Genomic DNA, 23,290 nt, shown 5'->3' on the forward strand with positions numbered 1-23,290 from the left:
CTTTGTAAGGGTGTGACCCTTCAGAAGCAGATCACCAGACCTATCTTCCGATGTGCCTCTGGGTGTGTTTGGACTGCCAAACTTGTAGCTAGTACTCCAGCACCTAACCATTTGTTCCACCCAGGAAATCCTGTGTGAAACATAACTACCATAATACCTAGCATCAGGGACAGATTAGCCAGTTAGCATGGTTTGAACAGGCTTACAGTAAGCAAGGTATGCACAGGCTTAATTGTGCTTACTTATTAACCTGTAGTGCACATTTTCATCTGTTTTTCACCACATCTAAGTAAGTACAACTAGGCCCATGTGTACCTTGCTTATTGCTAATCCATTCATGTCTAGCATACGGAATGAGCTATACATTGATTATCTTTACCTTTCTCCCTAGATATGGGCAACATAGTTAATAGCCCTCTCTTCTCTGGATATTTTTTCCTTAAAAAAAAAAAAAAATTGCCTACGAGTCGATTCTGACTCAGAGCAACCTTACAGGACAGAGTAGAATGCCCCATAGGGTTTCCAAGGCTGTGAATCTACAGAAGCAGACTGCCACACCTTTCTCCTGAGGAGCAGATGGTGGATTTGAACTGTTGACCTTTCAGTTAGCAGTGGGACGATTTAACCATTGTGCCATGAGGATTCCTTAGAGGCTACTTAATTCACCTATTGGGGCACATAATTTGGGGGTTAGGTTGTGGCGGGGTAAGTTTTTTATCCAGAGGCCAGCAAACCAAGTTTTCATGGAAACTGATAGCCCATTCTTCTTACATTTAAAAGAAGTCCCTCCCTTTGCTTTGATCTTAACTACATTCACCGTAAACATTGAAGTATAAGTCGGAAGCATTTACCTTGTGTGCAAAGTGAATTTGAGCACTGCAACAAGCTTTTGAAATGAAAATCTTAAAAATTCTTGGATTCTACTATTTGCAAGCAACCTGAAAGTCCATGGCATTTAGAATTAGTAATTCCAACAGATTTGAATCAGGCAGGCTGTGCAAGTGAAGACTAGAGAACCCGGTGAGTGAGCTTAGCTTACTGCCCAATTAGCCAGGTGCCTTTGAGTTATTTTCTACTCATGAGGACCCCATGTGTGTTAGAGTAGAACTGTGCTCCACAGGGTTTTCAATGGCTGATTTTTCTGAAGTAGATCACCAGGCCTTTCTTCCAAAGTGCCTCTGGATGGATTTGAACTGCCAACCTTTGACTAGCAATGAAGTGCTTAACCATTTGCTGCACCTAGGGACTCCTACTGCCAAGTAACAGTATGTAAAAGCAGCTTGGATGACATACTCTACTGGGTTTGCAGAAATTCTTTGGCAGAAATGCCTGTTACTTTCCAGGATGTGTGCAGTGAAATACCGCTATTCTCTGAAGTGTGATTTAAGAGATATGGACGTTAATACCTGTATAATAGCAGTGACAGCAGCAGCTAACATTTTTGAACAATTCTTTTGGGACCAGGCACTGTACATACATTAATACATGAATGATTGGATTTTAGGCTACACGCATGTACACATACACACATACACACATACACACATGTGAGCATGAGCCCTGGACAAGTCATTGCCTGAGGTCAGTGTGGTACAGTGGCTATCAGAGCAGTTTCTGGAGTCTGGGAGACCTGGGCTCATACATAAATTTGTGAATTCTGCCTCCTTCTAGCTGTGTGTCATTGGCAAATGTTATGAATTGAATTGTGTTCCCCGGTTTCTGGGTTTTAAAATATGTATTGTAATTCCTAACCTCTATGCCTGTTGTTATAATCCCATTGAGGAATGGATTGTCTTTTTTATGTTAATGAGACAGGATTAGTGTAGGGTGTGTCTTAATTCAATCTCTTTTGATATGTAAAAGAGATTGAACAAACAAGCAAGAGAAGAGAGTTGGGAGAAGAGAGATGCCAACCCACATGAAGGTTACCTAGGAGCAGAAGCTCAGAGACAAGGAACTTCCTTGAGAGCCAATAGAGGGAGAGAGCCTCCCTCTAGAGCCAGTGCCCTGAATTCGGACTTCCAGCATCCTAAACAGAGGAAATAAATCTCTGTTAAAACCATCCACTTGTGGTATTTCTGTTATAGCAGCGCTAGATAACTAAGACAGCAAGTTATTTAACTTCTTGAAATTTCAGTTTTCTCCTCTATGAAATGAAGTAAAAATAGCAGCTACCTCATATGATTGTCAAAAGTATTAAATAAGGTAATAAAAAGTTTATAAAGAAACAGAGTTCTATATTTATACAATTATTAAGAGTCTAAGGTGAACTCCTGACTTTTTCTGTAATACTTTATTACATATTATGGGAAAAATTATTTTAAAAATTGTAGGGTTTTTTTTTTTAGGGTTTAGGATTTTTTAGGAATTAGGGACTTTCTGGGGGAGTGATATTGTCATATACACATTTTAAGTGACAAAAGAAAATCCACTGTAAATTTAACGTGTGCTTGAATTGAACAAAACAGTTCTTCATATAATATTATGATTTGTTGGTTTGTTATGCTCAATTATTTAAGAAACTCCTCTAATTCAGTCCCAGCTCAAATACATCAAATAAGATGGGAGAGGGAGTCAGCACTGAGAAAAAAGGGGATGAGAATGTTCAGTCTGAACTTGAAAAAAACACGGAGGACCAGTCCATCAATCTAGTTTTTGATGCTGATTTTCTTCTAGGTTCATAGTTTGAATCAAGACCCTGAAATTTACAAAAACTATATTTATTTAAGCCCAAGACATTTGTGTAGGGTTTTCAAGATCACACCTATCAAACAGCCACAGCCAGAAGGCAATCAACCAACAGTTTGGGAGTGCAGGCTGCTTGAAAAAGTTCCAGCCATTTCCACTGAGGCAGCATGGCAAAACCTGGAGTCATCCCAGACTCCACTCTTCCTCGCATCGTAACATCCCACATATCTGCTCAACCTTGGAAACAGAACCAAAATCTAATCATTTCCCCCCCTCTTCCACTACTTTCTGGTCATAGTATCATCCTTTGCTGGACTGTTGTAACATTCTTTTCTTTAGTCTTTGTTTCTACTTTTGTCCCTCTAAGGCATATTTGACTTGATGGCACTGGGATACTGGGGGTAGAAGGCATATTCTTCATATAGTAGCAGAATTATCCTTTAAAAATGGAAGTCAGATAATGGCATGCCTTTACTCGAAAACCTCTAATGAATTCAAATATCTGAGTAAAATACAAAATCCTTACAGCAGCCCTCAATCTCATCCCTGCAGTTCTCCCTGTTGCTCGCTCAGCTCCAATCACGCTGGCCTCTTTATTCTTTATCAGACATGCCAAGCACACTCCTGCCTTGGGGCTTTTACCCTTGCTGTCCCACAGTTTGAAATGTCTGTCCACTTCTTTCAGGTCTGCTTAACAGTCATCTTAGGAGAATTGCCTTTTCTGATCACACATGCCCTCCTCCATCATTCTCCACCCCTCGACTGTTTTATTTTCCTCTATAGCACACAGTCCCATCAGACATATTATATATTTATCTCCCTCTTAACCTGTCTTCCCCACCAGAATGCAAGCCCATGAGGAAGGAAGTTCGTCTCTTTTGTTCAGGGTTATATTGCCAGCAACTGGAACAGTGTCAGCATGTGGTAGCTACTTAGCAAATATTTGTGGTGAATGACTCTTCCATGGAAGTGGAGGGATTAACTGACAAAAGCAACGCAAGGCTAAAACCACAGTGCTCTGGTGCTTTACCGACAATCAAATTAGTGATTCCGAATACTAGGATTTGTCCTCGACTTTCAAACCTTGTATTTTCTAACAGATACAGCTTTTTTACCACACACGTGTCTCTGCTATCAGGTGTAACTAAGTCAAGAGGATGAATCAGAAAATCAAAATTCCATGTTGAACTCTTCACTGCCATGGCCTCAATGCTGAAGTTTGCTTTGTCAGATTAAACCAGCATCTCTCTCCCATCTGCCCTAACCGAAGATAAGAACAGAAGTGTGCTTGCGAGATGGACAGTGAAGAAGGAACGGCAGCGGAGTTATGGGCATTACCTCAAGTGTCTCCTGAGTGAGTCGGTTCAACTTCTCAAGGAGTCTTGAGCGTCAGTCCACAAAGCCTTTCTAGTCAGCAAAAATGAGAGTTCTTTCTCCACATTAGTCCTTCCCAGATTCTAAATTCCTCCTTAGAAGTAAATTAGGGGATTAAGTAGGTATAGTGCCTTCTTTCTGCTGATAGCCTGAGGTGACTATTTCAGGTCCTATAGTTGTCTTATTAAAAATATTACTTCTGGGCCAAAACGTAATCAGCACCTCTGGCTGCATTTATTATTTTATTCATTCTTTAGGCAACATCTTTTTATGGAATACCTGCTATATGCTTGCCACCGGACTAGGTCCTGAGGTGTAGTTAGAAATTAATCAGACAAGATTCCTGTCTAATCTAGCAGTGGGAGTAGCATGTAGCTCTACAACTGTATGCACTCAAACCAAAAGGAAATAAGGTGTCAGGAGAACAAAAGACACAGGGACCTGGCCCTGGTTGGGGATGGATGTTTGAGCTCAAGGTTGAACAATGATTAGAAATGAGATGAAGGGATAGAGTAGGGAATGTATCAGGAAAGGGACAACAAAAGTTCAGGCCTAGGGTGGGAGGGAGCAGGCACATTCAACAAAGGAAAGATGAACTCTGTGGCTGATATCTTGGAGAAAGAAGGCAAGGACAGGTAGGTGAGCCTGGAGACTGAAAGGGGCCCAGATGATGCTGGCCTTGAAGGCTTCTCAAAAATGTTGGTCTTTAACCTGAGAACAATAGAAAGTCTCTGAATGGTCTCATGCAGGATCTGATCTGTATTTTTAGAAGTTCATTCTGGCTGCTCTGTGCAGGACTAGAAGAGGGCCAGGCAGATAGACAGGCTTGATGGGAGGCCCCTGCAATCCCCAGACAATGGGATATGTAGCTTTCAGTGGGGTGGTTGTGGTAGAGATGGAGGAGAAGAAGGAAGAGTAGGTGGATTGACTGGGTAGTATTGCAATGGAAGGAGTAAAACAAGTTTAGAAGTTCTGAAAACTGTTATTAGTTTTGCAACTCATTTTCAAGATTAGCCTTTATTTTCCTTGCCAAAAGGTATATCTTGCACTCAGTTTACATTCACTTCATTCCTACCCCACCAACTACTTCGGTACTGAATACCACAATTGTCATTCCATTTCTCCAAAAGACTTGGAAATGAGGTAAAACAGGTTTCTTCTTATCAACTCAAAATGTGCTCAGAGTTGGCCCTGCCCCGATACTGTTGCTAACCTTCAAAGCAGCTGATGGAGTTGCTGAATTCTGGAAACCAGGAAAATTGCTAATGTTTATTTTATTCGGTTTTACTAGTGATCCCTTCTTTAGTGGCTGACATAAACAGCAAAGCAACATTGTTGATTAATTTCTCTTAACCTATAAATCCTGTTGTACTTCAACCACTCTTTATTAAATGCTGCAAACACTGAGGGATGAAATATTCCCCAAATTCCACTTGTTAAGGTAATTCTAAAAAGTAAAATTTTGTTTTTCCTGTTCATATTTCAGTATGAGTTGGAATCAACTCGATGGCAATGGGGCCTGGGATTCATGTTACCAATATTTTATTTATACTAAGACTAACCTCTTTGAGGATTTTCTAAGGCCCCCAAAATTATCTAATGCATTATGATATCCTCCATTCATTTCATAGCATCAATTTCTGTGAACCTCAAACACCAAAATAGGAAAAAAAAAAGCGAAAAATATAAGAGAAACTGAATATACTATAATTAAACTCAATAGTCAAAAAATGTTGAAGAACTGAAACTATCATTATTGATTCATACATGACTGCATTTATTCATGCATTCTTCATTCAATATTTTTCAAATGATACTTGTGTGATTTAACATAAGTGGAGAGTTAGAAATTTAGCTCCATCAGGAACAAATGTGTCCTAGAAGGATTCCGAGGTTGGTCTTGGTTGGGGGAAGGGGGCACTAAGTGAGGAGATTATAGGAAGCAGTCAGGGCTCCAAATTCACTATTTCAATTGAGTCAGGCCTATTTTTATTAATTTATGCATTTATGTGAAGTATAGAATCCCAATATTTCCGTAGAATGAAGAACACTTTGACTAAAATATTAACAACGACAACAATGAAAATCCCACAAATTTATCTAAACCAGCTCTCAGAGATTTCCATTTAGAGTTATGATACTAGTAATGCAGAATAAAAAAGCAAATTGTTTGAAGACATGGGGGAGAACTTAGACTAATCAAACACAGATAGATGTCCAACTCTCTGCATGCCACTTTTCCCCTAAGAGACTTAAAATTCTTAGTGTCATAAGAGAGGTTGTAAATGCCACTTAGAAGGTAGCTGCTAAGAGGAAAAGAAGCCCTTAGAGTTTTCAGCAACGTCAGAGAGCTGGAAACTTAAGAAGGTAAAAAATGGACATTAGAATTGCCAAGGCAGCAAGGACTTGGAAGAATAAGATCCTATAGAGAAGAGAGGTTCAAAGAAGTGAGCCTAACACTTACCAATCCATTGTTGGTTAAGTTACACATGCTAATATTTCAGAAGATAAATAGAAAGCATCCAAAAAGCAAAGCAAAATTTTCAGCAGTCTCACACGGTATTGGGAAAACTACAATCGGAGTTCTTGAATCACAAATGAGGTGAAGAACAGAGTTACACACCTGATCCTCAGTTGGTGCCACCTCTATTGCATAGGACTGAGGTAATGAAAGGCAGACCAGACCTTAGAAAGACTACAAACTAGCCTCGTGTCAGTTAGATCTTTGATTGGTTAAGATTACCTGCCTCTCTGCTGTCCATCAGAGGATATGATGAATTCTCTCTGAAGAGAGAAAACATTATACAGACCCTCCACATTGTTCAATACTAATGTTGGCCATTCCATTAAAAATTATCTGGCATTCCAGAAAACACAACCAAGAGAAAAATCAAATAGTAAAACAAGCAGTATAATAATGAGTCTGGCTCCATTTTGAAAGTCTCATAAAGCATTGTAATAGTTTACTTACAGGAGTTCAAATTTAGTTAAATGAAAGTTGGCACATTCCAATTGTAAGTGAATCATAATAAAGAGTATGACTCCATTTTAGATGTTTAATCACTGAAACCTTTCAAGCTCCAACCTACCCCTATTCCCTCTGGCCCCACATCTGGACAAAGTGATAAGAAAGCTCTCGTTCTTTTTTTTTTTTTGGTGCTGGTAGGGAATTTCAAGCCATGCCCAATCTCTCATGTGGAAATCATCACCCTGGCTCCATCCCTTAGCCACAATAAAAAGCACTTGTCCCTCTCTCTTTGCTTAAGCCTTTGTGGACTGGCTTATATACCTGCCCTGCTCTCGCCTACAAAGCCCCATTATACCGAACCTTTTCATACCCTATTAGGTATGACATCATCAGTCTCAACATCTAAACTGATTTTGGGTGGGGAGGGGATCGATCTTGCCCTTCATGGGGCAACCACAACACAGATACAAAGTTGACCCAAATATTAGAGTTATTAGACTTGGATCTTAAAAAATAACTGTGACTAATATATTTTTTAAAAGGACATGACCTGATAATGAATATTACTAGAGAACTGGAATCAATAACTATATATATGTATATGTGTATATATATATATATATATATATATATATATAAACCAAAACCAAACCTGTTGCTGTTGAGTCAATTTCGACTCATAGTGACCCTACAGGACAGAGTAGAACTCCCCCATAGGGTTTTCAAGGAACACCTAGCAGATTCAAACTGCCAACCTTTTGGTTAGCAGCCATAGCTCTTAACCACTATGCCACCAGTGTTTCTCCATATGTGTGTGTCTGTGTACGTATATACATACTCATATATACATTTATATCAACTATACATATATATGATACATGTTTATCAACATACACATACATACCAACTAGAAATTCTAGGAATGAACAATGTTATATTATTTGGAAAAAAGAACTCGATAGATGAGTTTCAAGCATATTGGACACAGACGGAACTAAAAAAAAAAAAAAATTAGGTCAGTGGAAAATACCAGATTTCAGCATAGTTTAGAGAGATATTTATGGCCTTAAATGTACATATTACTAAATTAAAAAAAGGCTAAAAATGTTGAGATTATCCATTTCAAAAAATTAGACAAAGAATAGTAAGTAAGCCAGGTGAAAGTGGAAGAAAGAAACATTATGAAGAGCAGAAATAATTAAAACAGAAAAACTTAAAGAAAATTTATGAAATTAGTTTCTAAGAAAAGGTTATTAAATTGATAAACTTCTCACGCACCCAAGAAGTTTAGAGAAAACATCAACATCAGGAGTAATACAAAACCAGCATTTAAAAAATTATAAAAGGATATTGTGAACAACTCTATACCAATAAATTATAAAATCAAATGAAAACAACAAATTCCTAGAAGACAACTAACGAACGCTTGCCCAAAAAGAAATAGAAATTTAAATAGTCTTAAGTTAAAGAATTGAGCCTGTATTTTAAAAAACTTCCTCAAATAAATCCCCAGGTTCAGACTGCTTTATCAGTGAATTACCCCAAATATTTAAAAAAATAATGTCTGTCTTACATACTGAATTCTAAAAAGTAGAACAAACAATTCCCAACTCATTTTAAGAGGGAAAACAACTTTGATACACTTCTGAAGGAGAATAAAAGAGACAAAATCATATATAATTGTCTCAAAATTAGGAGAAAGAGCATTTGATACAATTCTATATTTATTCGTGGTTTAAGAAAAAAACTTTCCTAGTAAATGAGAAATGAAGAGAATTATCTTAGATCTGATAAAAATAAATGTACGAGACCTAAAGCAAACAAAATAATTAATGGTAAAATATTGAAATTCTCCCTCTGAGGTCTGAAAATAACAAAAATATTTATTATCACAACATTGTGTTGGAGGTCCTAGTCAATGCAATAATATAAGAAAAAGGCAAAGTATTAGGATTGGAGAAGAAGATATACAACTGTCATGATTTACAGACAACATTATTGTACTGATAAGGGATATAATCTGTAAAGTGACTGAACTAACTCTACAGGCTCAATATAATTTTTCTCCTAGGGTTTACATTTGCTGCCTAGCGGCTCTGTAACCTTTCCCCTTAAATTCTACCTTCTTTGTCTAGGAACCAACCCATTTTCATTAAGGAAATGAGTTTCATGTGGTCAGGCTAAAGAATGTGAAGACCTTGTGGAAATTCTTTGATCTCAACCTCCTTAGGTGTCTGATGCACTGGGCAAGGTAATGTATCATGGAAACTTTTTTGTTTCCACTCTTCTCTGGACCTAATGCTCTGAACAAAGTAATTGTTAACAAACCATTCCTGAAAAATACTCATCATACCATTGCTTTGTAACCAACATGAAATCCCCCTTGACACCATGTCTTTCAATTATTTTCTTCTAGCCAATCAATGTACTCATGAAATCAATAATGTTAAAGATCATGCTTTACTTTGTCCTGTTTTTGACTGACCTTAATTACTGCAAACCAATGAGAATACTATAATTTTTAATTTCCCCTCTCGGTACCATAATTACTTGTGACTTGCATTTTTCCCTTGAGATCTATGAGCTTCAGTCTGAGGCTTCAGGGTCTCGTATTGCAATGCTCGTTTAGCTTCAATAAATCTCTTGGATTTTACCTCAATGGAACTGAAGAGTTTTCTTTCACTACTATCCACCCACTGCCATTGAGTCAATTCTGATGCATAGTGACCTGTGGGACAGAGTAGAACCACCCCATAGGGTTTCCAAGGAGTGGCTGGTGGATTCAAACTGCTGACCTTTTGGTTAGCAGCCAATGCTTAGCCACTGCGCCACCAGGGCCCCTTCACTACTACAGTGTACATAAAAAATCCCAAAGAAAACAGTCAAATTTGGAATTAGTAATTGACTTTATCAAGGTCTTGGACATAAAATCAAAATCTCTCATATCACAGTCACAGAAATTAAGTCCCAAAAAAATGCTCAATTCACATATACACTTTCAAAAGTTAAAAAAAAAAAAAAAAAAAAGAGTAACTCAGCACAGGGCTCCGTTTTGTTTGTTTGTTTGTTTTTACATATGGGCATCAGCAATGTAGAGCTGTCTGAAGGACATAAACTACAGACATCCTTTAGAGTCCAGTTTCTCTCTAGAAAAAACACTAGCCCCTACCCTAGTTCCTACATCTCCTGGATATGGAGAAATTCTAATACGCTGTTTGCTGTAGTGAGCTCTTCACTTCTAAAGCAGATTTAACCACCCAAGGGTACTGAAGGGAATAACTGAGAGAGGCAAAACAGTAGTTTTCTCAAATGTAGGGCTCTGATGGATTTGAGCTTTCTTTTCTGCCATGAGTTGAGGATCAAAGAACACCCACAATGGATAAATATACCAGCAGTGGTAACTGAGGATATGATGTGGGAAATGGTAGATGTGCCCAGGGATTATCACAGGACCAGGGAGGATGAATAGACAGGAGGGCCACTTCGCCCTGGCCTCACATTTACATGGGGCCTCAAGTTTGAAGTGCAAGTATTATCTCTAAATGAAGCTACACACAGAGAAAGACACTGACAGAATTGAAAGAAGATGTTTATCATACAACTATAAACTGATATCCCTTTCTTGGACCACAATTCCTACAACACACCATTATCAATTTTTTTCTATAAATTCTGCAATTATCCTGTGAATATCATGATTACATAGCTGGGACAGTATATTTGTATTTTAATAGTATTAATTCATTACATATGAATATTTAAAATTCTTATAGCACTCATTCAACATTACCATATTTCTTTTCCTCCTCTCTTTATCCTCTACCTTTTGCTTCTTCTCTTTTTAATACACCAGGGGTCTTAAAACATGGAAGTGGCCTTGACCTCCAAGGTCAGCCTAGGAGGGGCTATGGGTTGCTCAGTAGCCAAATGAACTCTCAGAACACATGGGTGGAACATGAATGGTGATTGAGTTCTTGCTCCTAGATGGGGACCAAGTTAGGAAGACTGTCTTATGACCCTATTTTTAGCTCTGGGCTGGTATTGCCTAGAGACATTGAGGTTTTGGTAGGAAGTCCAGGGATTCCATTAATGTGTGCAAGACTCATGCACACTCAGCATTCTGAATTCTATTATACGTAATGGCTCAGTCTGAGTCTTAGAGCATTAGGGTCTCCCTGTAGGTGGGTGGCTGACTAGGTGTCTTCAGCCCCAGAGGCACCACCAATGCTGGATTAAGTGAAGAACAAACTTAGCAGTTATTTAGGACACAAATAGAAGTACTACACCATTACCCTACTTCAAGAAAAATGGAGAGAAGTTCACATTTGGTTTACTTATTCAGAATTTAATTTTGCTATCAGAATTAAAAAAAAGAAGATTTTTTAAAATTTCATTTTGATTTCAGCTTACTTTTGTCATTCTGAGTAATTTTATTTTGAGTTAATGTAAGGATGCATTTTTTTTAAGGATGCATCAGCATTTCGTTATTGTTGTTGTTTATATTCTCAGAGCCTGCAAATGTATTAACCTGGCCCAGATAACCATTCCTAGAATTGCCAGGATCCTTACCTCCCCTAGGCTTTTTCTCTAACACACACATTTCTGTGATTTACTTTGCTATTTTCTCCTTACCCCAACATTGCCAATCCAACCTTCACCAAGATGTTGGTTTTCATTTCCCAGATTTAGGAAGCCTGGCTATCATATCCGTTTTATTTTGTTAACCTTTGCAATATCTTTTTTTCAAGATTACATGGTAAAATTTTGCACTTATAAAGCTACTCCCACAGATTTCTCTAACTCATAAGATAGTTATGAACTCGAACTTACACTCCTACTACCGCCCCAAGATCCTTCACCTGAGTCCAAACATCTCTTTGGGTAAGGTGGGATGTTTTTCACAAGTGCACAGTATGATCAGCTACTCAAGATTTTAGGTGGGTGGGGTGGAGAGGTGGGTGACAAGGGAAAAAAGGGAGCAGTATTCTAGATCTTCATTTAACAGTTTTAATTCTAGTCCCTCTAATCAAAGCTGGTATGCTTGTATATTGCTTTTTTTTTTTTTTTAATTTGGTGTTTTTCTTCTCCTTCTCCTGTTTCTGTCTGTGCTGATTGTTCAGGAAAGTTAGCAAAAAACTTCCAGAACATGCTTAGAGTTGTGTGATAGAGAAAGCAGAGATAACTGATAACCTATTTCCTTTGCAAGGTTTGGAGTAATCGGAAGGTAAGATTCCCCCACTTTATTTCTCCAAGAAAAGCCGTAGAATAACTGTCTATTGAAATTCCAAGGGCCATATGTAGAAATTAGACTAATCAATAAATTCTAGCCATCAGTCCTCTCCAGACTTACCTCCACCAGCTTATTGGCATGCTCACGGAAAACCTGGGCATATTCTTTCACTTCCTTTTCATTCCCACTCTTTGCAGCTTCAATGAGAACTAACAAAGGGACGTTGGTTTCCAAGAAAGAATCGGATATGTGATCCATCACTGCTTTCCGAAGCTATAGGTAAACAAACAAACAAAAAAACACACAATTAAGAAATAGGAAAAAAAAATTGCCAGTGTATTTTTTTCTAAACTATTTTCTAACTCTCATTGCCCATGAAAATAATTTTCTTAATTTACCCAATACTTATTACCTTTTTTTTTTTTTTTTTTAAACTATAGTCTCGCTATGAGTTGGAATCGACTCGACGACAATGGGTTTAGTTTTTTTTTTTAAATCACATAAAGGGAAACAAAGAGAGATGACTTATGGAGGAGTCTGAATTAAATGTATTAACATATGTCAACTTGAAATACATACACATATGTATACACATACTCGTGCATGCACACACACACACACAAATATGTATACCTATGCCCTGTAGCTCAATACATTATAGGTACTCCCTGATTAAAGGTCTGCTCTCATCTTTCATTGAACGACATATTCCTCTTCATGAAGTTTTGAATCATGATACAGTTCAAGGACTCAGGCTCTTCAGAAAAGGAAAATTTTAGGCATCAACCAGCAAGTGGGGAGAACTTTGGATACAGAGCTAGGTCTTGAAGCCACCCTTAAATATTTAACACTTTGCTTTCTCCTGCCCTTTCTAGATCTACTGTTTGTGCTTGATGGAGACAGAAACATCAAACATGTATCTGCTGACATTTTCCTCATTCATTCACTAAGAGCATTAAAAATGTTTCTGTCCATCTATATTATGATGATATAGTTGGTCTGCTCCAGAAAAAAAATTAAAATTATTCTTCAAGATTAGTAAGAATAAACAGACCCAAATCTCTAACAATGTATAATTATACATCTTTCCCACATTGTTACAATAAGAGGAGGGAGGGTACATGAAAATGAAATTGAACTGCCCCTAAACAATCACCTCCATATGGCTTTGTTTATAGTTTTCTGATTGCACATAGGGAAAAGACACCCCAGATACAAATAAATAGTAGAGAATATAGGAAACAATATGCATATTTTCCAAACAACTGTATCTATTGAGGAATACTCAAACTTTCTGATAAGGTTATACATTCTCACTTATTGATTAGAAGGAGGAGAACTATGAACAAATCTCAATTTGTTTTTACAATAATCACCGTAATCCATGTATTGTGTATGCATAACTTAGTTACATTTGAATCTAAATTGGATTTGACATGTCATCTGTACTAAATATAACAAAGCCTATGTAACATTAACATTACTTAGTTACCCATTTGGCAATATGCATTAAATTACTGCCCACTAATAATGTTGTATATTGGTGAGTTCATATTTTCTGGGTACATACAATGTGCCAGATACTTAACTAATACCTTTACACATATTACATTATTTAATATTTACAACAAGACTATGAAATATGGACTGTTCTTATACTATTTTTTAAATGAAAAAACTGGGACTCAGAAAAGTTAATAATTTGTCTGTAGTTATAGAAAATGGCAGGGACAGAACTGAACAAGAAACCATCTACCTGAGGCTGAACCCTTCACAGTAATTCATACTCCCCAGGACAAGCTCTGTTCTGAGTAACAAACAAATGTTGCTGGACTTAAAAATCCTAAGAGTTGGATTCAAATCCTGGTTCCATTGATTCTTTCTTCATTCATTCATTCTTTTATTTATTCTATAATCATTTATTGAGCATTCACTATGTACAAGGCCACTTGATATAAACAAGAATATGGAAAAGAAAAGCAAAATCACTTCAAATATTTATTGAAATCAATACAGTAGAAGAGAGATCCTGAAACCCTACAGCCAAAAACCACTAAACATGCTGGACAAAATATACTTAAGTACACATTTAAATGAATGGGTTTACCCCTAAGAAAGAGCGATCAGGAGCTAAGTGGGAGCCTGAAAAGGGGGAGGTAATCAAGTCTTAATATCATATACCCAGGGAGCATTTACTTATCCTGAATTTGAACGTCCTGTAGGACTGAAAGTCAGACCAGAGACTGCCCCACAGCTAGGAATCTGGAAGTGCTTCACCCTAAGAAAAACAATAAACTAAGAGAGCTTGGAGAATGAAATTAAAAAAAAAAAAGTTCTTCCCAAATCTTAAAATTCAGGAGGCCAGTGAATCCTAGGCCAGATGTATATAAACAGTTTCAAACAGACACATAGCATAGTAAAACTTCAGAAATATAAAGACAAAAACAAAAACATTAGAAGCAGAGAAAAGATAGCAAATGGAGAGATGAAAACAGATTGACAGATGACTTCTAAGAGCATCAATAGAAGCCAGATGACAATGGAATGACATTTGTAGAGGGTTAAGAATGTGAACAAAAATTGCATACCCAGCTAAACAGCATTTCAAGAATAAGGATGAAAAAGAGAGGTGACATAAACAAAACCTGAGTTTACCTGAGTTGAGAAAGGTGACAAATTTTGAAAATAGATGTTACATGTAGTCTTTGACTTATGATGGGGTTACATTCTGACAACTCCATCCTAAGTTAATTCTGATATAAGCTGAATACATTTTTTTTTTTTTTTAGTTTTCAGAGCCTGCTATAAAGCAGTGATCTGAACAGTAAATCAAAACACTGAACGTCTGCTAGTGAACATCTGAAGATGATAACATCAGCAAATTACATGATGCAGCATTGTGCACAGCATATATTACTAATGATAAAATGTACAAAAAAATAGTCATAAGTGTGATTCATTGTAATTCAAATACATCATAAGTCAAGGACTACTTGTATATGATAAGTCAGAGATGGACTTGGTGTATTGTTTCCAGATTGTTTATTTCTTCATAGCAAACAGGGGTCTGTTAGCCCAGAAAGCCCACCAGTGCCAAACTCAAAATTTTATACTTCCCAGTTGCTTTAAATACAAGCTAAAAAATCAGAATTTTAGCCATTTAAAATGCCCCCTTTGTTTCTCTCTGTCTCCCAGCTGTTCTTTGCCCTCTTCCCCTTCTGGTGGCTTCTTGCACCACTCGCTTTTGGAAAGTCTGATTCCTGGAAGAACTCACATGCAAATCTAAAAGCATCAACCCCAATAAAGTTTTTTGTGCAACACTGGCAACTTGTGTTCATATTATTTTTCCTTGATTAATCCTAAAATCCCTCGAACTCACTATAATAGGCAAATAAAATTCAACTACCAACCAAGATATCTTTTAGTAAAACTACTGGATTTTAAAGAAAAAGAAAAAAAAAATCCATTGTTCACTTAGGAAATAGAGCAAGTGACTTTTGAAGAAAGCAAATTAGATTATCATCAGACTTCTCAACAGCAAAGTCTTACACAAGAAGAAAATGAAGCAACATATTTAAAATGCTCAAGGGAAAAAAATGTAAGCCGAGAAGTATTTAATCAGCAAAAATGACATTTTGCATATAAGGCATAGACAAAATATGATCAGTATAGAAGAACTAAGAGACTATTATTCCTATGGGCCTTTCTTGGAGCATCTGTTAAAGAATGAGCTTTAACAATCATAACGGCTAGAAAACGTCAATGTAAGGACTGATGGTAAGCATTAGATAGATACTTATCAGTAGAACTCAGAACAAACGATAATAAAAAGGAGAGAGTATTATATGAAATGGTTGTATGCTGTGACAATGAAGACACAGTACAACATTGTAAAAATAAGAGGAAAAATGGAATAGAATATGCAAAACTATTATAACCATTTTATGTAATTTCAATTGCCAGTCATAATATGAATATTGATATTTCAAGATTACTGTGTGTAGAATAAAATGAGTCATTAATTATGAGATTATAATTCTATCATCTCCTATGCCCTCCTAACCAAGAGCATTGGTTTGGAAGAAAGAAGATGCAATACAGAAAAGGTTGAGGAAATACTCTGATCCTAGATCTGAATTAGAAATATCAATACGAGCAGATAAATTTTTATATTGAAAACACAGACACCTACATACAAAATACTGCATTGCAAAGGATTGATTGCTTTTATATGGCTTTTCTCCCCATGGTCTTATAACACCCAACAAATGATTGCATAAAACTATACAAATAAAGTACTTGTGGCCAGCTTGCTAATAATGCGAATAAGGTGCACAGAAACCTGCAAGGGTGAGACCATGCAAATAAACAAGAGGATTGGTCAGTTTTGCCTTCCTGCTAGGCTCAAAAGAGAGTCGATCCCAGAGCAGAAGAGGACCTCACTACCACTAAGAAGACACAGGAGCAGAATGCATTCTTTGGACCCAGGAATTCCCGCCCTGAGAACCTCCTAGACCCAGGAGACAGAGAAAGACAGTGTTGTTACAGCGAAGACAGTGTAAGGTGGTGAGAAGTAGTAACAGAGAAGTAGCAGCAGCAGAACCAGGAGACTGGTGCACAAGGGCACAGTGAGCTTCCTGGCCCATGGAGCAAGGCAGTTACAGTGGGTGTGCTGACCCACAAAGTGAGAGAGCTGAGCATCTTTGTGCCAAGGCTTGCTGGTGGAGTGAGGTGCCTTTGGGCACTTATTGGTGGAGCTAAATAGCTTTGTAACACTTGCCTGAACAGGGCAGAGACCAGGCCAAGGGGCTGAGTGGCCGAGGGACTGAGGGACCACTGGCCAGAGAGAGGCCTGCCCATGGGCACGGCTGAGAAGAGGCTGCCTGATGGAAGAACTATATCCTGACTTGTTTCTGATCCTGTTTTAACCTGTTGCTTCCCTAATAAACCCCATAACCATGAGTATGGTTTGTGAGTTCTGTGTGGCCATTGCAACAAACTGTCGAACCCAGCAGAGAAATAGAGAGTTCCGTGGGTGGGATGGCTGGTGTCAGAATTGCTAAAAAGTTTGGAGAGAGGAGTTATATCTGACCTCCACTTCACAGGAATCAGTCTTGGGCTGCTGATGTTGATTCTTCCCCCTTGTGAAGTTACACAAGGAGGTGAGACACCCCACCACACCATTTTTATAACTCCATTTCTGTCCAGTGAAAAGACCTAATAACGACACCAGCACAGGAAAAATGAGCGTCTCTAAATACAATTTTCCACTAAAACAAACCAGGGCTTCTTGGAGAAATGACTGATTCCAGGAACTCTGACGCTGGAAATGTACAAATAAACCCAAAAATCTTGTCATACAAGATAGCAAAGAGCTATTAAAGACTACTAAGGTCATGTGAAAGTAAATCAGGAGGCTATCACTGTCCAAAGAGGAGACAATTTGAGGTTCAAGAAAAATAAATATTTCGGTGGATTGAAATCCATCAAGTATGCTTAAATTCATAAGTTTATAATGACTAAAAAAAAATGAAAGAAAAACTATTTGGGCACCTTTAGATGATGACAAGGAATCAGTCCATTTATCTTGAATGAATGAACAATTTATCTTGCCTTTCCTAAATTAACAAATTCTGGATAGTGAGGGAAGCATCTGTTCATAAACACTCATGTTAATAAAGGAAAGCAAAATGGTAGAATTGGGTTACTACCATTTTGCAACCTCTGGTAAATTAATAAATCTAGGCAACCATCATCAGTGGCTGATAACATCACACACACAAAAAGAGAACCAGACATTTTGTGCCTTCTGATGAACTAGCACAACCCCTAGTTTTGCCAAAGGGATCAAACCAGGACCTGATAGAGGCTCTGGATACTACTGGTGATCTGGAGGACATACAGTGGACAGAATAACATGTGCAACTGTACCACACACATCCAATCGGCACAATCCAAGCTGTGGAAAACTTACAGGTAAAACTGCCCAGGTTCCTCAACAGTGGAGTATAAGCAAAAGAGACGGAAAAGCAACCAGTGGATTAAGAAAGACTAAAAGATATATCCCCCAAAGTAGTCAAAACTAAACTATAGCATCTAAAGATGAACAGTTGAATGATAAAGCCACAAAGAAATATAGGAAGTGATGAGTCTAAAAGTCAGGATAGTAGTTACTTTTGGAGGGAGGGAGCACATGGATGGGATTCTAGGGGGCTCCATAATACTGTTTCTTGACCGGGGTGTAGTTAAAAGGGCACTTGCTTGATTACAATTCAGTAAGCTGGAGCCGTGGTGGCACAGTGGTTAAGAGCCCAGCTGCTAACCAGAAGCTTGGCAGTTTGAATCCACCAGCCACTCCCTGGAAACCCTATGAGGCAATTCTACTCTGTCCTAAAGGTTGCTATGAGTCAGAATCAACTTGACAACAGCAATAAATATATATATATATGTGTGTATATATACATAAATACACATACATACATATATACATATATACACACACATATATAATGTGTAGATTTCTGTATCTGTTTTATTTTATAATTTTAAACATTTAAAAAACAAATGAACAAATGTATGTGCATTCCTACATGTCCTCTTCCATTTTCATCTGAGTGGAAAACAGAGATCCAGGGTAGCCTGGGAAGCCATAAGTTGAAGATGGTAGACTCTCTGCCTTACCTCCATCAACATGGGCCCCTGAAATCATGAAGGATAGCTTCCCAATGTCATGTCACCCACCCTACACTGTTATAGGTCCAAGAGATACTAGAGCCATTATACATGTTGGAATGTATCAGTCATAGTTTAACTAGGATACCCTAAAACAAGCCCCCTCCTTTTTTTTTGTCTGATAACTCTGCCTTCTTTTTAGCCTGTCTCATTCCCTCGTTCTTTCTACTCCAAGTGTGCACCACATTCTGGTGGCACTGACGTTCTGGGAGCTTATTAAAAATGCAAACTCAAGACCCCACCCCAGACTTGCATTTAACCATAACCTGCAGGTCATTCCTATGCACACTGAAGTCTGAGAAGCACTACCCAAAAAGATAACATTGCGTTAGTCAAAATTGTAGTCACAACCGTTAGAAACCCATTCTGCCCGATTTAAGCAAAAAAGATGTCCACTGGGTTAGTTCACAGAAAGAACAGAACTCAGAAATGTTAGGATACCTTGTGTCTTTGTGTCATTGGGCCCAATTTTCCTCCAGGTAAAATATAGACCCAAACTCTAGGCATGTGTTTCCAAGTAGTTGCAAGGGTACATTACAGGGGTGGTAGGAGGAAAATGTTTTGTGAAAACAAGTTTTCTGGCCATTTTAGCTTCTTATACTGAGATTTACAGAATGTGGAATTCTCCAAACACAGAAAAGGACTTCAGATATTGATCTCAAAACAAACAAATGACCAATAATGAATATACCTGGCAAAACATCAATTCCGGGTTTCAAGTATGGGTGGGAGGTTGAAAAGGCTGGTAGATTTATGGGAAATAGCTGAAAGGTGATTTACAAGGAACAAGATCAGAAACTATGAACTAGGCCAGAAATGATAAGAATGCTGCAACACTTCCTTTCTATGCCCACACCAGACATGACTAATCAATCACAGCATTCTTTTATGCTGAGCTCAAACACCACTTCATGATCCTTCTCAGCACAGTGCTCCAGGTAGCCACTACTAATCAATCCTATTTCTCCTACAGTATGAAAGCTTTTTTCTTTGCTGAACTTCTTCTGTAGTTGAAGCCTTTTCACATGCCAATACTTAGGCAGAATTGGCTCTGCCTCTAAGCAACTGAATCGGAATCCACTCGATGGCAGTGGGTTTTTTTTGTTTGTTTGTTTCTAAGCAACCCAAAGTGCCATCTGACTTTCAGAAATAAGAGTTAACACCCAAGTCTAGGCTAGGCTGATGATATTTAACAAATGTCTGACCGTTTAACATCTGTCTTGGCTTTTAGACAGGTGTTTCAAAAAATCCTGCTAAGGGTAACAACAACAACACTATGATGTAAGGCATACAAACCAAGGTCAAATTCTGGGTGTGGGGGTGATTTTAAAAAGGCCCCCAAAGCTGAAAACTTAAATCTTCCCATAGCTACAGCTACTCCAGGCTCTTCAGGATTGCTGACATATTTTACCATATTTCCTTAAGCCTTGGGGTAAAATTGTTATTAAAAATGAAAAATCCTAGCAACAAAACAACTGGGCCAGAAGCCAACCAGCCTAGGGGGCTTGAAAAGAATTGAGCCTCATTAGGTCAGACAACTTTTAGCCAGTTGGAGGGTTAATTAAGGTAATCAGTCAGTGCAGTAATCCACCCAGAGCCACTTTAATAAGCTAAGGTGCCGTGGATATACACAGACCACCGGTAATGACTGTGCTGTTCATTGTTCAGACTGGGAGTGGGTGTGGGCAGAGAAACGTTTATGAAGCCTGAAGAAGAGCACTTAGAGATTGATCATTTCTTTGGCTTTTTTTGTTTTCTTGTTGAGAAAACCACAAAATTCTTTGGTCACTCTATTCGTTATCCTGACGGCGCCGGCTAGCTTCCATGAAGCAAAATCATTTTAATTGGGATTCTAGCATCTTTCCTTAATGGAACCAATTACGTTTTTTTTTTTTTAAAAAAAAAAGAGCATTTCATCAAGCCTCATTCTTCTGCCCTCCACCCTGAAATTCAGATTCTACTGGATCAATTAAAAACAGACTTGTCATCGTTAGCAACACCTACTTGCATGGTGACATTACTTACTGTTGGAAAAAAGAAGCACTGAGACAAACTTAGATAACTATAGATGTATTGCATTAATAGCTCTATTCTTCACCCCTCTTTGTATCCATGCCCATAGCCACATAAATCTATAATATCTTCCTTCTCTGCCTGGGCTTGTCCATGTGGGATGGTTAGGGCCAACTAATGTTGGACACGATGGTGCAAGCAGGTGCTTGAAAAGCCCTTTCACCATTGAGCTTTCTTGCTCTTGCTTTCTGCCATATCCATGGGAAGGGAATACCTAGGCTCAATCACTGGACCCAGGAAGAGGTTCACAAACACATTAGACAGAATTAAGTGACCTCACTCATCCCTGTCAAGGTTATCCCAGATCAGTTAACAGCAACTGAGCCCAGACACATGAGAGGGTCCAGGCAAAATGACTATTTCAGAACGTTGTTTTGTTAGGTGCTGTCCAGTCAGTTTCGACTCATAGCGAAACACTGCCTGGTCATGCGCCATCCTCATGACTGCTGCTATGTTTAGCCCATCATTGCACCCACTGTGTCAGTGTATCTGGTTGAGGGTCTTCCTCTTTTTCACTGACCTTCCACTCTACCAAGCATGTTGTCCTTCTCTAGGGACTCATCCCTCCTGATAATACGTCCAAATTATGTGAGATGAAGTCTTGCCACCCTTGATTCTAAGGAGCATTCTGGTTATGCTTCTTCCAAGACAGATTTCTTCATTCTTTTGGCAGTCCATGGTATACTCAACATTCTTTACCAACAATTATCCTACAGCCTTCCTTATTCATTGTACAGCTTTCTCACGCGTATGAGGTGAATGAAAACACCGTGGCCTGGGTCAAGAACACCTTAGTCTTTAAAGTGACATCTTCACTTTTTAACACTTGAAAGAGGTCTTCTGCAGCAGATTTGCCCAATGCAATGCGTTGTTTGATTTCTCGATCACTGTTTCCATGGGTGTTGGTTGCGGATTCATGTAAAATGACAATTTCAATCTTTTCTCCATTTTTCATGATGTTGCTTGTTGTTCTAGTTGTGAGGATTTTGTTTTCTTTATGTTGAGGTGTAATCCATACTGAAGGCTGTGGTCTTTGATCTTCATCAGTAAGTGCTTCAAGTCCTCTTCATTTTCAGCAAGCAAGGTGTGTCGTCTGCCTAACGCAGGTTGTTAATGAGTTTTCCTCCAATCCTGATGCTCTGTTCTTCATATAGTTCAGCTTCTTGGAGTATTTGCTCAACATACAGTTTGAGTAAGTATGGTGAAAGGATACAACCCTGACACACATTTTTCCTGACTTTAATCACGCAGTATTACCTTATTCTTTTCAATTGGCTGCCTCTTGATTCATGTATAGGTTAATCACAAGCAAAATTAAGTGCTCTGGAATTCCCATTCTTCAAAATGTATTCATAATTTGTAATGATCCACAAAGTTGAATATCTTTGCATAGTCAATAAAACACAGGGAAACATCTTTCTGGTGTTCTCCGCTCTCAGCCAGGATCTATCTGACATCAGCAATGATATCCCTCGTTCCATGTTCTCTTCTGAATCTGGATTGATTTTCTGGCAACTCCCTGTTAATGTACTGCTGCAGCCACTTTTGAATGATCTTCGGCAAAATTTTACTTTCGAGTGATATTAATGATAATGCTTGATAAGTTCTGCATTCTGTTGTATCATCTTTCTTTGGAATGGGCACAACTTTGGATCTCTTCCAGTCAGTGGGCCAGGTAGCTGTCCTCCAAATTTCTTGGCATAGACAAGTGAGCACTTCCAGTGCCGCATCCGTTAGTCAAAATGTATCATTTGGTATTCTGTCAATTCCTGGAGCCTTGTTTTTCGACAATGTCTTCAGTGAAGCCTTGACTTCTTCCTCCAGTATCATTGGTTCCTGATCATACTCTACCTCCCGAAATGGTTGAATGTCAACCAATTCTTTTTGGTACAGTGACTATGTGTATTTCTTCTATCATCTTCTGATGCTTCCTGTGTCATTCAGTATTTTGCCCATAAAACCAAAAACCCATTGCCATGAAGTTGATTCTGACTCATACAGATCCTATAGGACAGAGTAGAACTGCTCCATAGAGTTTCCAAGGAGCAGCTGGTGGATTTGAACCGCTGACCTTTTGGTTAGCAGTCTAGCTTTTATCAAGTGAGCCATCAGGGCCCCCTTTTGCCTATAGAATCCTTCAATATTGCAACTCCAGGCTTGAATTTTTTCTTCAGTTTTTTCAGCTTGAGAAAAGCAGAGCGTGTTCTCCCTTTTGATTTTCTAAC

General features: G+C 38.3%; 1 protein-coding gene across 1 annotated transcript in view; it reads right to left on the bottom strand.

The window, feature by feature from the left end:
- CTNNA2 (catenin alpha 2) overlaps positions 1-23,290 on the bottom strand; it is a 1,322,153-nt gene that overhangs the window by 286,538 nt on the left and 1,012,325 nt on the right. The window contains exon 9 of the mRNA XM_049856958.1: positions 12,381-12,533. Coding sequence (XP_049712915.1) covers positions 12,381-12,533 — 153 coding nt within the window. The remainder of the gene's footprint in view (positions 1-12,380; positions 12,534-23,290) is intronic.

This window comes from Elephas maximus, chromosome 17 (genome assembly GCF_024166365.1).
Source record: "Elephas maximus indicus isolate mEleMax1 chromosome 17, mEleMax1 primary haplotype, whole genome shotgun sequence".
Taxonomy (NCBI): Eukaryota; Metazoa; Chordata; class Mammalia; order Proboscidea; family Elephantidae; genus Elephas; species Elephas maximus.